At 37.6% G+C, this 18,132-nt stretch overlaps 1 protein-coding gene across 1 annotated transcript; it reads right to left on the reverse strand.

Moving 5' to 3' along the window:
- Positions 1-391: 391 nt before the first annotated feature.
- On the reverse strand, positions 392-17,987 carry LOC117991588 (ankyrin repeat and LEM domain-containing protein 1-like). Its single transcript, XM_034979179.2, has 7 exons — positions 17,634-17,987; positions 17,383-17,544; positions 16,651-16,883; positions 7,939-8,824; positions 3,699-3,925; positions 3,047-3,307; positions 392-1,985 (listed from the first exon to the last, which is right to left on the reverse strand). Exons 1-7 carry the CDS (start codon positions 17,693-17,695, stop codon positions 1,621-1,623), a joined length of 2,196 nt encoding a protein of 731 aa, XP_034835070.1. The 5' UTR covers positions 17,696-17,987; the 3' UTR covers positions 392-1,620.
- Positions 17,988-18,132: the final 145 nt, after the last annotated feature.

An 18,132-nucleotide genomic window follows, 5' to 3' on the forward strand; every position in this document is an offset into this window, starting at 1 on the left:
TGAGCGGCGCGGCGCGGCGCTTCAGTCCGACTGCAGAACGCGTCACCTCAGGCCGCTCGACGGTGCCTACCGCACTACAACTTCAGTACGCGGCACCTCGCGTCACTTGCGCGTCATTTTTATACCCGTTCGCGTACGAGCGCGAAGCGCCGCGCCGCGCCGCTGGGTATGTCGCACTAGCGTCACTGCACTGCGCGTCGCTTCGCTGCGCTTCAAAATATTCTCTCCAGCCGTGCCGCGCGGCAACGCGCGGTGAAGCGCTGTGCAGCGCCGCTCTAGTGCGATATGCGCGATACAAAATGATAGAAATGATATTTTGAAGCTCTGTGCCGCGACGTGCAGCTCGCTGAAGCGCCGCGCCGCGCCGCTCAGGTGCGTACGAACCTTAAATATTGATTGATATTTTATTATTTGTAGAGATTAAATTCCACTTGTCTATAAATCTGAGCTGTCAACATATTGTCTAGGTTGGAGTGCTCTTACCTAGAAGGCGCTTATTGAAAGTACTCAATTTATAAGTGGTTGCAGGAAACTTGCGTCACCAGAAAAACATTCCACACCTTGCAGGTATCAGAAACGTTAAGCAAAAAGTGGTTCTACCTATGCTACTTTTGACATGTTTTTATTGGTCAGCCCCCCAATCATGTAAGAAAAACGTATGCATCAAAATCGGTAGGAAATTCTGCCCTTTGATTGGCTGTGAAAAATCCTAAAAGCGAATTCAACCAATTAACGGGCAGTATTTGCTGTCGATTACGATTACGATGTATAAGTTTTTCTTGGAGTTTTGAACGCGGAACTCAGAACTTTAGACCATTATCGGTGGGATCGACACCTTTATGTTGCGGTTTGTAAAAGGTACACATAAAGAGGGTTGGTTTTTTGGCAAGATTAAAAAAATTACAACTAAAATATTTGGTCTATACATAAATAGACTCCCCAGAATAACTGGATTTTTAAATTCATTTTATAAATAATGTAAAATAAAATGTTTACCAAAACGAGAATAGGTTTTTATGTAGGCATGAAATAAAAATTCTACCGGTGAAGATCAAAGTCGATTTCTTGTATACTTGAAGCTAGATTCCCACTAGCAATAAAGCTTGCAGAAGTAAGCTATCATTGTCAGGTCAATATCAAGTTTTTCTTCAAGTTTCAGCATCAGAAAATAACTTGCTGTGTCTGTGTGTTTGACAATGCCAGAGCTATCTTCTGCAAGTTTATTGCTAGTAGACATTCAGACGGTAACGATTAATACCTACGTCTGTTTTCACCTTTAACGTTTTGTATTAAGGTGGTTGTACACAAATCTCTATTACCAGATCAAAAATCGACCTCTTTCACAATCTAATTTTCTGAAATCTAATCTATGTATAAATTTAATTTAGAGATTGGTATAAAATCGCATCAGCCGAGTGTTTGTCTGATCATTTAAATATTTTCTTAAATAACGTCACGATTACAAAAATGTAAACCTTCGTAAAAATACCTTCCAAACAAAATATGTGTAGGTATATTTTTAAAATTTAAAATCTTGTTACGCAATAAACGTAAACAACGAACAAAACTACTATCTATCAACTCATTCAGATAGCATTTCATCAAGTCACAAAATAAATATCAGTCTATGTCTTCAGGCCGCAACTGCCTTTCACCTTCGTTGAAAAATATCTGCATAGATTTGTACAACAGATGCAAACCTAACATCCTGCGTTCTTTCAGCGGCCATGATTTCGCTACACCGTAATAATTGCCAGATTTTAAATTCGTTAAATTGGAAATGCCTATAACATCGATCATGGCCGCTTCGTAGGTAAAGGCTTCCGCGGGTATAACGTTTTGGAAGACATGTAAGCATATGACACCTACTTTGTCCGACCATATGTCTAGGATGTGCTGTATTTTTTTGTCGCTCGACGTTTTGAAGTCGCTCTTCCAAAGTGTGAGAGCCTGGTACAAGTGGGAGTACGGTCTTGAGCGTTTACCTGGAAATAGAAAATTATTGAAGTGAGCGAAAGATCTGCTGCTCGATTGCGGTAGAATGACAGCTACAATGTCACGATCGCAATCCCCTCTGATTGGTTGACGCTCGCTCACTATTGGCTACAATGCCTTGATTGAGCAACAAGAATCGAACAAATTCAGCCAATCACAACAATTGAGATTGTAATAATGATTGATGCAGGTTTTTGGAAATCAACCTACTGTATTCGAACAGTGCATGTTGACATACGGATCCGAGAAATGGTAGCTAATGGGCCTCACAAGAAACCTAAGTCACTCAGAAGGCGATGGAGAGAACTGCGCGAAGTTTCTTTACGAGATCAAATCAGAAATGAGATCCGTAGAACCAGAGCAACCGACAAGGCTCAACTGCACAACTTGGGAAGCTAAAGTGGTAATAGGCAGGGTACATGATTCGAAGAACCGGTAAAATGTGAATCCTAAGATGCTGGAATGGCGACCTCCTCGCACAGGTGGATGGACGATATCAAGCGAGTCGCAGGGATTCGCAGAGTCGCTGGATCCAGCGGTGCGAGATTGCGCGTATGGAAGTTCCTACAAGAGACCTATGTTGACAAAAGATTTCTCGTGTACGCGCGTGTTATGATGTCTTACCATATTGCAATTGTCGAAACCTAAGAATGCTGCTGGGGCTGCCGAGGGGCTGTAGCGCTAGTGGAATGTTCACGGAGGCCAGGACTGATGGCTTTCATGCCATCATCCGTAAAAAGATGGCCTCCCTCCTACAGCGTCTTCGTAGCAGTTCCAACAGCATTCTGGGTGCAATTAAAGATAGGATAGGCTGCCCAATAATTAAGCATTGGGTGGCTGTGGCCACCGGGCGCCTAGAGCCACGTTAGGCCACTTTATTTAATCAGTAAGCACTAACATTACTAACATAACTATAAAGAAATATTGTTACTAACACACTAACTTTAGTAAATATATAGTTGTAAATTTAAATATGGACTAGAACTGGTCTGAAATAAAAGATTATTTATTTATTATTTATTTAAGTTTAAGTTAAAAAACAGAAACTTACCTTTACCAACATAAAAGATGGAGTTAACAAACGTAACCCAGGAATCCAAGGGGTTCTGTTTGGAGCATTTCGCAGGCAGGTTATCCGTTAACCTCGGATCCAGTAATAGATATGTGAAAGAGGTCTTGGAGTTCCCCTCCCTCCATTTTTTGGCTGGATCCGCGAAGTCAGTCCGTGCTTTGGCTTCTAACTCCATATAAGGCGACGGGTTTCGTAACCAATGGTCGCTTTTGAGTGATTTTTCTAACTCAACGCTGTAAGCTGAGGAGTGATAAAATATTTTACTCGAAATTGCATGGTACAATTTTGTTGCCTTAAAAATCATCACAAAAACAGATTTAAAAAATTTAAATGATTCTAAAATGTAAATAAATATTTAGTAAAAAATGACATTAAGTTGTGACAGTCATTTGTCAATTTTTTTAATTTATTATTCAAAAAGGAAGTTATCATTTAAAACTCCTGTATAAAACCTTGATAAAACTATTTCAGTAATCTCTACATATTTTGTAGATTGCGGTTTCTTTTATTTTCGTGCATTTTTGTATCTTCTGAACTCATTAGAAGAACAGATTTTATGCACCATGTAATATGAACGTAATTTATCTAGGTATATTAATACCATTTAATAGACAACAAAAATTGTACTCACTTTTGTCATGCTTCTGCATAACATTGGGGTTCTTTTTCAAGCTCTTTAGTTTCTTCAGATATAGCGTTTTGTTGTGTTCTCGTATGGGGCCCGGTGTAAACCCGAGGCGCATGAGCTCTAGCCTTAGCGAGTTGATATCGTACTCCATCGAGGACGGTAGTGAGGATGCCATGGATATGATTGTTTGGTCGGCTGTCGTCGCTTCAGTCGCTTCGTCTACTGGTAGCCTGGAACAGAAGACGTAGAAATGTAATCTAATCTATACGGAAACTATTATAATGCATTTTGAAGTAGGTACATACTTCATTTTACATATGATAGGAAATAGATAAAGCCATGAGGTGACAAACTCCCGATAAAATCTGCTGGTCGATTGGGGAAAAACTGCATCAATCATTATTACAATCTCAATTGTTGTGATTGGCTGTATTTATGGTATTCTTGTTGCAACAATGCATTGTATATTAGTGATTCACCAACCAATCAGAGGTAATTGCGATCGTGATATTGTAACTGTAATTCTACCGCAATAGAGCCCCAGTACTCGCTCACGCATGGGTAACAATGCGTGCTGCCCAGCCAATAATAAATTATTTTCTCTGTCTTGTTCTGTCTCGCTCACTCATATGACAACGTTTCATAGCCAATGTTCGTTCGTTTGTTTCACTTTTTGGCATTTTGATCCTCCTCCAGAAAAAAGTCCGATAAGAAGCTTCACTACAACTAATGGGCTGATTACACCTACCGAGTAGTGAAGCGAGACAGTAAAATGTCACTCGGCCAAGACAGTGCTGTGGTGGCCGTTTATACGTATTTCGAAATTGCGCCGAGCACTCGTAAGTGTTTATACCAACCGAGTACTCGGCCGAGGACACTGACTCGCCACTGTACTCGTTAGGTGTAATCGTACCATAAATAAGAACACTTACATTTTGACGATATCTAGTTACTATGCGTCCAATCCAATTGCCCTATTGAAGCGTATAATACACACTTTATTTGTACCACCCTGTACCACAAGAATGAAAATCGCAATACAAGTACAGATAACACAGCGTATTGCAAAATTCTCACACGATTTTCACGTTGGTATTAATAAAACAATGTAAAATCTAAATCAACGCTGTCTCACAGAACAGTCCTGGCAGAACTAAATGAATGTTCGCTAATCATTTATTGCACACGGAATTCCCTGTATGAGATACAACGAGTTTGCCAATGTGTTTCACGCTACAGCTATAGTATAGGCTGAGCTACGTGCACTGCTACGTCATCGTTGTGTCGTTATCGCAATTCGCAACACGTTTTAACTTTTAACCATAGGTCCCCAAACTCGGTGAAATGAAACTTTGTTTTATACATGTCTCACATCCGGCTATACTCACGTGTTCAGTCGACGTTAGCCCGACTAGTTTCGAACCCATTCGGGGTCCTTTTTTAGGGTTCCGTACCTCAAAAGGAAAAACGGAACCCTTATAGGATCACTTTTTTGTCTGTCTGTCTGTCTGTCAGTCTGTCAAGAAACCTACAGGGTACTTCCCGTTGACCTAGAATAACGAAATTTGGCAGTTAGGTAGGTCTTATATCTAACATTCGGGGAAAAATTTGAAATCCGTGAATTTGTGGTACATCACACAAAAAAAATTAAATTGTGGTCATGAACTAAAAATTAGTATTTTCCATTTCGAAGTAAGATAACTGTATCAAGTGGGGTATCATATGAAAGGGCTTCACCTGTGGATTCTAAAACAGATTTTTATTTATTTTTATGAATCATAGTTTTGGATTTATCGTGCAAAATGTCGAAAAAATAAGACTGCAGTACGGAACCCTCATTGTGCGAACCTGACTCGCACTTGGCCGGGTTCTTTTTACAGGGACTCAGTTGGAATATGAATGGGTTCGAAACTAGTTGGGCTACCGTCGACTAAACACGTGAGTAAAGGCGGATGTGAGACATGTATAATGGAAATCACTCACGATAGTTTAAACGCTAGAAACTTTTTTTTTTGCAAAAAAAATCTTGCTTTGTGATAGCATCATCATCATCATTATTATTAACCGATAGACGTCCACAGTTGCACATAGGTCTTGTCCTAAGTATAGTTTAGTCATAAAGATTCTTAGGTACTAATACATACTATTATTATAAATGCGAAAGTGTGTCCGTCTGTCTGTCGGTCTGCTAGCCTTTCACGGCCCATCCGTTCAACTGGTTTTGACGAAATATGGTACAGGGATAGCTTGCATCCCGGGGAAGGATATATGTAGTCTACATTTTATCCCGGAAAATCAAAGAGTTCCCACGGGATTTTTAAAAACCAAAATCCACGCGGACGAAGTCGCGGGCATAGTCTAGTTATGTAGAAATACAAAAAAAACTACTTCACTTAAAACCCTTGCACAAATCTTACCTATCGAAGATAATATTATACTTTTTATTTTTTATTGAAACCTATGTATCTATCTATCTATTGGGTAAGACCAAAAATCCCACGCGTATCCTTCAGTGAGAAATGATAACACGGGTTTTACTAAATAACTATGGAATATAATATAATATGGATATCGCTAAAACTTAATATTCTGATAAAAAGTCAGAGGTCAGTTGTTTGTATGTAAAATTCGGAAGCTAATGAATTCTAAATCATTGTGGAATAATTTACATTAATTAGTATATAGTGCATTCAATATTAGCTGGCGTGTTTCCAAATGAACGTGTTTACGTGTTGAACGTGTATTGTTTAATAGGGGTAATAAACATCTCATAGAGCCCATTCGGTTTTAAAGGAGCCGGTTCAACCTTATCTTTGTTGCAAACCAATCAGTGTTGACACTTTTGAATATTCATAGAATATGTCAAATATGTCAGCGGAGAGTTTTTTTCAGAGCACCTTTCTCACTCACAACTGCAATTAAATTAAAATAATTAATAAAATACGTTCAAGAGTATTATTTTTGTCACGACTTAGATGCTTGTTGAATACATTGAGATTATCGTCTTTATTATTTTCACATGATACTGTGGAAGGTGATTTCACCAAAGACAAATTTCCATTGAACTAACTAACTGAACTCTTCGAAGTTTAAAAAACAACTGAGTGGTATTTCTATTTGCTTACATTACTAAAAAGAAGATAACATAGGGAAAGTATCAAAACCGTTTGAAACGCGAAAGTGTTTACAAAGAATTCACCCGCCTTAATCCTATTGTTATTGCTAATGACGGTCTCAAGTGGAAACACGCCAGTTAATATTGAATGCACTATACCTATAAGGAAAATAGACATTAAATGAGTCATCGAAGATTTGGTGAAGCCAAACATGGTAAAGAAACTAAGAAGAAAAAGATATGTAGTATAATGCAGAGAATGCGACAATCGCTAACTCTTCGATTGTTTAGACCTGATTTATTACAGTTGGTGACATGAAAACCGATAAGTATAAGATTTTCCTCCCACTTGCTCGGAAATTGCTTCATTATTTTTAAAAAAACAATACACAGCCGTACTCAGAGTCGCTTAATCGTTACTTAAGGCATTCCTTATCCATACTAATTACTGCCTTAAGTAACGATTAAGCGACTCTGAGTGCGGCTGACAGAGAGACAGTTCCATACTGGTAACGAAGTTCTTTAAAATACACATTAACATAAATTAAATGTTTTTAAGGTACACGATTAATTATTTTAAATTACGCATGCGATATGAAACCTCTTTTCAAAAGTTTAAAAACAAAAGATCGCTTGCGCATCGGCGTGGCGTGCGCGGCGGTTGAATTGGCGCGCCAAATAAAAATAAAATGGACATTTTCACAAGTTTATTACAATTTTTAAGTTGTTTAATAAAAATGAGTACCTATTAGTTGATCCCAAAAAAAATAATACTTATTACATTTTACTTGGCATAAGAGATCATTGTTTCAAAAGTTGTGTGTGTTTAAAAAGAATCATTGTCCAACTGCACAAACTGCAATGTAAGTATTTTCATGAATTCATTTGATCATTTTTTCCTCGCAAAATGGGGCAAAAGTAATACCTATACCAGTTTGGGCCGAAATAGCAATTAGCGACCTCGTTAAGTTTAAAAGGACTTGGCTAGCGCCTCATCGTTTTAAATTCACTTAGACTCTTGCTTTCATACTTGCACAAAACTTGCAGGAGAAATAGACACTGAGTTGAGTGAGTGGTTGTCAGGGCGTCATCGATATACCAAAACGTAAATACTTAATTCATACTTACACGACTGAAGAAACGAGCAATCTCTTCTCAATCAGAACTACATCCTCTTCCTTGTCCTCATATTTATATTCCTCTTCCACATTCGCAAGCACTATGCTCCCAGAAAAGCTACTACTGACTCCGCTACTAGCGGACGACCTCCTTGTGTTACACGGCTTTACATCATCACATGAAGACAACCACTCATTTGTTCTGTTCTGAACAACAGCTAAAGCTCTGTCTAAACCAACCCTAGATTCTTCAGTTAGCAACGAACTTCTATCAATAGTCAATTTATTCAAATCCGAACATATTGACGCGTCATTTGAATTCTTGAACTTCTTACTACACCTGCTAGGTAATGCTTTATCTAAATCAACTTGAGAATCTTCAGTCAATAATGAACTTCTATCTACAGTCAGATTGTCTGATGCATCAGTAAGATTTTTTCCTCTCCTCAAACTGGTTTTAGAGTTATAATTCGCGTGTACAATGGTGTTCGGTGAACCAGGAAGGGAGAAATTTTCATAAATGCTCTCTTTTCGTTTAAAATCTTTGATTGGTTGGCCTTTTTCTACTGTTTGTTCTAACGGACGTATTCCGCTTATCTCGATTTCGCTGCTTCTTTTAGACATGCATGTCCTAAAAGTTACGTCTGTTTCGTTTAAATTATTTAGATGTTCTATACTTTGCGTAAAATCTCCGTCTTTCCAAGGTGCGGATTCGTTATCAAGAAGGTACGTTTCCCCAAGAATGGTTGGATATAGCTTGTTAATAACTAGACTGTTCTTATCACACCAATCGCGTATCATTTCTGATTTTCTATTGTTATGTGCATTGTTTGTTTGGTTTTCAGCAACCGGTTCGTATTCGGCCACCATTTGGTCTGTCGTTACTAATATTCGTTCTGTAAATAAATAATACAGTTACATATTTCTATTTATGAAAATCTGGAATGAACGTACATACATGTAATTAAAAATAATTGGAGTTTGGACCGTTATTATTCCACGGACAACACGGTTTCCATTTTTGTTATCTTAATTCTAAATCATAATAATTAAGAGTTCAGAGTAACTTGAAACTGTAGAGTTCATAATGGCGATTTTTCTGGGAATAAAAAACTTTCTAAACGGGAATAATATTACTCATCACGATCAACCCATCGCAGGCCCACTACTGAGCACGGGTCTCCTCTCACAATGAGAAGGGTTTAGGGCGTAGTATGCTACACTGGCTCGGTGCTAGTTGGCAGACTTCACACAAGGAAGTCTGAGAATTCTTTGACAATAATATTATGGAGAACTCTCAGACATGCAAGGTTTCCTCACGACGTTTTCCTTTACCGTTAAAGCAGGCGATATTTAACTGTTTAATACGCACATAACTCACACGAAGAGATCACTTTAGTGATAAGTTAAACTTAAAAATAAAATAAAGGCCCTTTATTTTATTTTTAAGTGTATTCTGTATTCTTACTCTCTGTAATTTTGGTTGTTTAAATAAATAAATGAATAAATATATAACTGCGAAAAGTTGGAGGTGCGTGCCCGTTAAAGCAAGCCAAACTTGCATAATATTATTTACATACAATTCAACTAAACGATATCGTCACGAGATAAAGGTTTGCAGGGCGTGAGATAAATATTTGATAACTTTTATCTCACGCTCTGTAAGTCTGTCACAACAAACAATAGGCACTCCTCACTCGCAAAGCTGTTGGTAGCGTGATGACTAACAAACCGGATTTTAGGGAGCCGCAACTGTAGAAGCAAAACGTTTCTATCCATGGGCTTGGCTTTCGGAGTTCAGAACCACAAATAAAATTCCAACATCTATTCTAATTTCTATGAATCACGATAAATTCGGTAGACAAAGGTTAGTTTTTATATTCCATTACAAGTTAGCCCTTGACTGCGATCTTACCTAGTGGTAAGTGATGATGCAGTCAAAGATGGGAGATGGCTAAATTGAAAGAGGTATGGCAGTTTTGATTACGCCCATTATCGGTATAGGTAGTCAGAAAATCCTCTTTCAGAAAGTCACTAGGTTTGTTGGTCCTGAGGAACAAATCTTATAAGAGCGATGGAGTTTAGGTATGGTGGTACCGCTCTCATATAATAATACTAGCTGATGCCCGCGACTTCGTACGCGTGGATTTAGATTTTTAAATTTGAAAATTTGATTTCCCGGGATAAAAAGCCTATGTCACTCTCCAGGTCTTTAACTATACCCATGCAAAAAATCACGTTAATCCGTTGCTGTGTTGCGATGTGATTGAAGGACAAACCAATAAACCAACAAACAAACACACTTTCACATTTATAATATTATGGGTACTGGTGTGAATTTTAAAAATATTTACAGGAACATAGTATAATTTATGATTAGGTAGTAATTTTTAATCAAAACGTTAGAAAGTTTCAAAATTAAGCAATCAAAATCTTAACAACTACTTCAAGTACTTCCTTCATCTATTAGTAACTAATAGAAGACTATAAAGAATTTTGATTTATTAAAGACTAGCTTTATATGTTCGCGAGTTCTTCCGCGTGGACTACACAAATTTCAAACCCTCATTTCACCCCCTTAAGGGTTGAATTTTAAAAATCCTTTCATAGCATACCTATGCCTAGCTACGTTATAGTAGCTATAAATTTCCAAGTATAGTAGCATGCCAAATTTCAGCACGATCCGTCCAGTAGTTTGAGCTGTGCGTTAATAGATCAGTCTGTCAGTCAGTCACTTTTTCCTTTTATATATTTAAGATAAGTAGTTATGTGTAATTGTTTATATAACGATTTAAATGATTTATAGGTATTTGAAAGTGCGTAAAATCTAAATGCAGTTAGGAAGTAGGTAGCTATCAACATTTCCGTTGTTAATTTTTCGAAAGTTTAGCCTTGTATCTAAACATACGTAGATACGCCACTTCTGTGGATTATCCATGGATTATCATGGACATGGATAATAATTTTTACTGTGTGAAAAGTGAAGAGCCGTGATAGCTTAGTGGTTAAGAAATCCGCCTGCTGTTCGGGAGGTCAGTTTCGATCCCGGGCACGCACCTCTAACTTTTCGGAGTTATGTGCGTTTTAAGTAGGTAATTAAATATGGCTTGCTTTAACGGTGAAGAAAACATCGTGAGAAAATCATGCATGCCTGAGAGTTTTCCATAATGTTCTCAAATGTGTGTAAAGTCTGCGTGGCGGACTATGGCCTAAACCCTTCGCATTACGAGAGGAGACCTGTAATCAGTAGTGGGCCGGCGATGGGTTGATCATGATGATGTGATGATGTGCGAACAAAATGCAACGAACCCTCTCGTTACGGGAGAGCCAGAGTCTCACTTAACGAGTTAAATTAAGTAAAACAGTTTCGTAAGCAGGTGCAAGATATTACGAGTAACCCGTAGGTACCTATAGTACGCGACAGGTGGAGATGACGATAGGGGAATGAACACCCCGCACACCCACACAGCCCCCGCGCTAACCCGGTGCGGGCCAGCGCGGGTGACATGCAGGTGTGCGGGGCATCTCCCCGCCTCATACCCCGTTTGCCATCTCGACTTGTCGCGGACCATACACACTTTAAGGAGTTCATTATTGAACACCTGTTGAAATGTTATGGTATGTTTAATATACTAAGAAAAACCTGTATGCAATATGCGCCATCTGCGTGGATGCAGCTTGAAATGTGCAGATGTTTTGATGGTTATACCTAAATAGATACACATGTGAGCGGGATTCAAGTTAACAAGTTAATTATTTTCTTTTGAATACTCTATTCCCTTTCTCTGGAAAAAGAGGAGTGGGAAGAAGGAAGAAGTCATGGCTACGTAACATAGGGGAGTGGACTGGCATAAAAACAGACGGAGAACTATTCCGCCTAGCCATGGACAAGGAGAAGTTTAGTTAACCGACTGCTGACTTTCCGTACATATCTAATGTAGAGAGGCACATGAAGATCCCCTTTCTCTCACAAGCCGATGGGACGAAAGTCCGACACGGCTGGAGTGAGATCAGGCGCAGGACCGACGCGACGGTTTTACGTGCTCTCCGAGCCACTGTGGTGATACATCATACACAGCAACTTCCTAACTTCGGGCTAGTACTGAGAATTTCTCGACAGAAAGCCCAGTAACTACCTAATTTAATGTGGTGCCCGAGCCGGTAATCGAATCCAAGACTTGACTTCGTAATCATGTTAACCACTAGACCAACGAGGTAGTGTCACGTGTTTGAGCACACACTTGTGCACTATACTTAAAATAATATCTCCCGCGCAGATGGCTCCGTGGAGATTGGCCGCCATGGCTGAAATTCGACCGAGAAGACATCATCACACTTTTGGACATAATATACTTACCTACTTAGTCATACAGTGGTGTTTATATAAAATCTAGCATGCTTAGAACAGAATGAGATGAAAGAGCTTTGGACTTGGATGATTCATTTTATTATCGGTTCAGTACTTATTCGATTGGAGGCTGGAGCGTTGTAAATGAAGCGTCTAAATATATTTTATGGTCATCATTCGTCATCTTTAATTTTACTATTCACTTTTTCTCATACTAGCTGGTACCCCCGTGACTTAGTCCGCGTAGATATGTGTATAATTTTATAGAAATCCCATGGGAACTCTTTGAATATCCAGGCAAAAAAATAGCCTATGTCCAGATCTTAACCTGACCTTTACCTGAAAGACCTAAAGGATCTACGTAATTTTTAAATCACGTCGACATTAGGTAGAGTCGAATCACCCACGTATTCCGAAGTAAAATATTGTTTAATTTTGAAGTTTAAAAAAAAAAAAAATCATAAGTTTCACTAAAAAGAGATGAGCTCAAGAGTTTCAAAAATTATTTGAAATACCGAAGTAGGTGTACCTATATTTTGGCTGGACCGATTTTGACTGCACTTTCGCAGGCAAAAAGCGAGCTAGGCTTTTTTATCCCGAAGTTTTTTTTTCAAAAACTACGAAGTTGATAAACAGAACATTCATCAATAACATTAGATACGCTTTATTTCTAACCCGCATTCTAAAGGCTATCTCGCATTCTATCCTAATGACTGGGTAGGGTATTGTACTACACTCAAGAAATAGTTCACTCAAGCGGCCCGGCCTGCCACTGCGTGCGGAACGGTCATTGTACTCCATACACGAGCTTACAAAGCTCTAGTATAATTTACGTGTATCTAACTACTTATTATACCCCGGTACCTACCTGGATACCACGAACAAAGGGAACGAAAGAGCGCACGTTTTTACGTAGCGGAAGGAAAGCACGCATTTTATTTTAGATCTGTCTCCCTGCGTATGAGGTTCGAGACTCGTTTCCATTAACCACATAATGAATGGTAGGAGTTTTCTTAGGATGTAATACCTATATAATAAGAACCTACTATAAGCAATAAGACTCCTCTAAGAGTAAGTATTAAGTATTTCAACTCTTAGGTTTACCGTTCAACGATTATTATGAGATGCTTCATGAGTGAAAACCGACCGACTACTGCTTAACGTATGGTATTATGGGTTTTTATAATATAGTGATTACTGATGACACAGAGTTATTAACTTATTAGTCAAAATTCAAATAGGTACGTGGGTACCTAAATATTTGAATTTTGTAAGTTACGTAAGTACATACAAACTTTTTAATGATTCACAACTTAGTACAAACTCAGTAATAGGTATACTTTCATGGTGGATATTACGATTTACGAACAATGGTAGATGGCTGGCTACTAAAGCAAGAAAGCGTGTTTCTTCAACGGATGTTTGTGGTTTCATCATACCTACTTCGGTGGGAAGGAGTTTACGCGAAGTTTACTGTACCATGGAAAGTCAAACCTTCGCACGATAACAGGTTTACGTTTCCACCAGAAATCTAACTTGGCTAGCCTTGACTTAAGATGTGTTTCCATTGGAGATGAGTGGAGACTTGCAAAAATAGACCAATCAGATTATAATGTGATATTTATACGTCTTATGTCAGATTAATGGATGATTACTTCTTACATTCTATGTGATCACATTAAAGCTCTGATTATTATGAAGCCTCAATAGCTTTCGAAAGTTCGGCACGCGGTTCAAACCCCACCAGTTGCACAATTGTCGTACCTACTCCTTGCACAAGCTTTATGCTTAGTTGGTGGGGAAAGGGGAATATTAGTCCCGATTAACATGGCTATTTTATGGCGTCATCTCTCAATAATCTCATTGGTCGAAGCACACACGTCTGCGCTCCTTACACAGTCACACCTCCGGAGTACAGTTGGTGTTACCTAAAAACAATCGATGTAGGTACATACATAAAAAAGAACTCGAAAAAAAAACGGGCCGAATTGAGAACCACCTCCTTTTTGGAAGTCGGTTAAAAAAGGACTCTAACCTTGAACCTGCACAGTGAATTCGTTACTGGGAGGGGCGATGGCGAGGGTGTATATAGTCTCGTATTGACTCGTCGTGATGACCAGAGGAACCAACGTGACACCACTGTACTAGGGAATCTTATCTCAAAGAGCTTCAACTGGTTATAAGATTTGACCCACCACAATCTACGCCTCTCACGAATCCCGCCTACGTAGCAGGGCAGAAGAGCTCTTCATAAACGGTTTAAATAAGAAGTTACGGTCAATCGTTTCTATCGCCCACAATCAGCTCAGCATGCGAGGTTTCGACAGAAATCAGTTGTCCACCTCCGCAGGGCAGTAGCGCATTTCCGAATTTAAAAATTATTGAAGTACTACCCACATTCATTTTTATAATACCAATTTCCGTTACACCCACGATATGGCCACAAATAGTGAGTTTAGACTATAACCTACACCCACTATAGTTTTTCACTAATAAGCAAGTAATAAATTAAAACCGAAATCGACTTTCGTCATATTATTTTACGCGACCTTAGAGTTTGACACGAGTGGGATGATAATCACACTGTATATAATATTATAAAGGCGAAAGTTTGTGTGTATGTTTGTTACGCTTTACGCAAAAACTGCTGAACGGATTTGGCTAAAATTCGGAATGGAGATAGATTATACCCTGAATTAAAACATAGGCTTCTTTTTGTCCCGGAAAATCAAAGAGTTCCTACAGGATTTTGAAAAACCTAAATCTACGCGAACGTCAGCTGGTTTCTACATAATATATTTCCCTACAATGTTGTGAAAATTCTGCCCCAAGAACCCAAAAAATAGTTACTCTAACTGAATAAGAATTTAAAAATTGGCCCCGTATTTTACTGGTTACCTACCTTTACTCATTGCAACAAACACAATAATGGTCATGCCATTGATTCTGATTGGCATTTTATAAAATTTTATTAAAAAATAATCACTTGTTCGAAAACAAGTTTGAAAGGATGCGTTAAGTAAGTACATGAATCATCTGGAGTAACTTGGAAATAACATTGTGCAACTTTTGTTTTCGGATCATACATGTTATGCAATACCTATCTATCCTGGATATTGCATAATATGGTAATTACAGGAACTCAAGATATATTCTAACGAAAGACTAACATGGTATACAACTAGCGGACGCCCGCGACTTCGTCCGCGTGGATTTAGGTTTTTAAAAATCCTGTGGGAACTCTTTGATTTTAAGGGATAAAAAGTAGCCTATGTTACTCTCCAGGTCTTCGACCAATACCCATGTAAAAATCACGTCAATGTGATTGAAGGACAAACCAACAAACCAAGTAACCAACAAACAAATACACTTTCGCATTTATAATAGGGTATTGATAACATGGGGAATACCTATCCTGGATGGGGGATATTGCATAATATGGTAATTACAGGAACTCAAAATATTGGAACAAAAGACTATGCAGTAAGTTACCTATCTAAATATATAAGAGGAAAAGGTGGCTGACTGATCTATCAACATACAGCTCTTAATGGACGGATTGGGCTGAAATTTGTTATGCAGATAGCTATTATGACGTAGGTATCCACTAAGAAAGGATTTTTGAAAATTCAACCCCTAAGGGGGTGAAATAGGGGTTTGAAATTTGTGTAGTCTATGCGGACGAAGTCGCGAGCATAAGCTAATTTCAAACTAAAGTTAAAGCTTTAATATTGTGAACATTATTTGATTAATCAAAGCAAGTGAAAGGTTAACAAGGGTTACCTATTGCTGCCCTCTGCAGAGACATATGGAACCTGTGACTCAGAATGCATAATTGGACCAAATGCAAGTTAAGATGTAACCACCTGCCTAATACTCATAAGTTATAGGCATCTGCTTCTAAATACACAAGCATAAAGACTAGATTTTTTGATTTTCATGAGTAACACTTTATACTATTTTTTTAATTATTTTTGAGGATTAGGTAGGCTGTAAATATTTATGTGAAGTATAAGTATTTTTTGTATATAAAATTTTTGTTTAGTAAAGCTCAGATAAGAAATATTAAAGCTACGAGTTATATTGGCTATTTAATGCTGACAATGAATCCTTCGAACTTAATACTTGGAATACTTATTACTTTACCATACTGCGCTTTCCCAAAACCTATAAATAACGACTTTGCTTGGTAGCAGAATAGTAATATGCTAAGTTTACCTTCAAAAGACTAATAAATCTATAATAAAGGACCCGGATGGGTTCGAAACCAGTCGACTAGACACGTGAGTACAGCCGGGATAGACATTATTTATAATGGAAATCACTCACGGTAGTTTAAACGCTAAAAACTAATAAATCTATTCTAAGACTTACCTAAATCTAGTGTATAGGCACACTGAGATCCCAAGGAGTCATCGCTTTGGTCCACAACATTGTGCAAGTAATCGTACACCTCCCACTGTTGTTCTCGCACAGCATAGTCAAAGGCAGAGATCCCATCAAAATCCAGCCTGGATGGGTCCCCTCCGCAGCCAATAAGCAGCTTCATGTTGTCAACTTTGCCCCATATTGCGGCTATGTGTACTGGTGTTATGCCATCGTCGTTGCTACAACAATTATTAATAAGGTTAAATTAGATTGCTAATCTATATACAATTATGTACTTATAATATCTACAATAAAATAAAGGTACTATTGTACTACATAAATAAACTATGTAGCAGTTTCAATCTTATTGGACAAGTAACACAATTGCTTATTATGATTTATGAAAAGTAAAATAATGTTAGAGAAAAATTACCTAAATAAAATAGCTATATTAGTTCAGATAAAGCAATCAAAATATTGTGCAATGAATGTGAAGATAAAAAATAGTAAATGATAAAATGAAACTAAAAAGGCAAATATGTAATAATATTCAAAGCAAAAGTTAATGTGTCAATTTATTTACAAAATTCTAATATTTTTAATTTTATAATTGAACTCAAACAATTGATAATAGTATTAAGTACGAATATTTATCTATTTAATTGGACTTATAAGTTCTTTTTAAATAGGTAGGTATACTTATATAATATATAATAAATTTATTTTTATGGTAGATACCTTAAATTTGGATCTCCACCATTCTTCAATATTATTTCTGTGCATTCCTTGGATTTGTGATAATCTTCTATTCCTACAGCTAAATGTAATACTCCGATACCTTTACAAGGTAAAATCACATTTAATTCTATCTTATTTTCAGAGAAAAATCGTTCCACGGATCTGCAATATCGAGACAATGGGTAGAACTTGTTATTAAGAATTATAATTCCCATAACACTAATATACAAAACAATGGTTAAATAAAATACCTTGTATTCCCGTTTTGTATAAGATCGTACAATTTAAAAAGTTCTCTATACGTCGTGCCCATGGTTTTCGCGAATGGAAACTAAATTAGAAGTCGGCGAGCTTGCCACTTTTGTCTCTCATTTCCTGTAGGATTTCCTGCCGCGATATCACTTTTATATTTAGATTACGACAGTGCATGTCACATAATCTTTACTTATAATCTCTGATATGACAATACGCATTATAATTATAATTTATTTATCAAAACCACTGTGCCCACATTTTTTGTTCGTTTGTTTTATGTAAACTTTTTCAAAATAACGTCACACTTCACCAGTCAAGTCACACATTGCTTTGTTTACGTTTGAAAGAGAGAGATATTTATTCCATTTCATTCATACATAGTTTGAGTTCCATTTTCCAAACCATACAATCAAAATTTTAGAAATAAACAATTATTACCAATGCTTGCAATATGATTTTTACAATAAAATACATACTTATTTTTAATTATTGTTT

The sequence above is a fragment of the Maniola hyperantus genome, chromosome 20 (assembly GCF_902806685.2).
Source record: "Maniola hyperantus chromosome 20, iAphHyp1.2, whole genome shotgun sequence".
NCBI classification, from domain to species: Eukaryota; Metazoa; Arthropoda; class Insecta; order Lepidoptera; family Nymphalidae; genus Maniola; species Maniola hyperantus.

Bases quoted from the DNA above. Each gene is read 5' to 3' on its own strand.
- LOC117991588 (XM_034979179.2), bottom strand. From the start codon at position 17,695: ATGGGCACGACGTATAGAGAACTTTTTAAATTGTACGATCTTATACAA. The intron at 8,825-16,650 runs GTAAGTCTTAGA...ATTTATTTACAG, and splicing joins TGCCTATACACTAGATTTAG to AACGAATATTAGTAACGACA. The intron at 1,986-3,046 runs GTAAGTTTCTGT...TTCTATTTCCAG, and splicing joins CATCTTTTATGTTGGTAAAG to GTAAACGCTCAAGACCGTAC.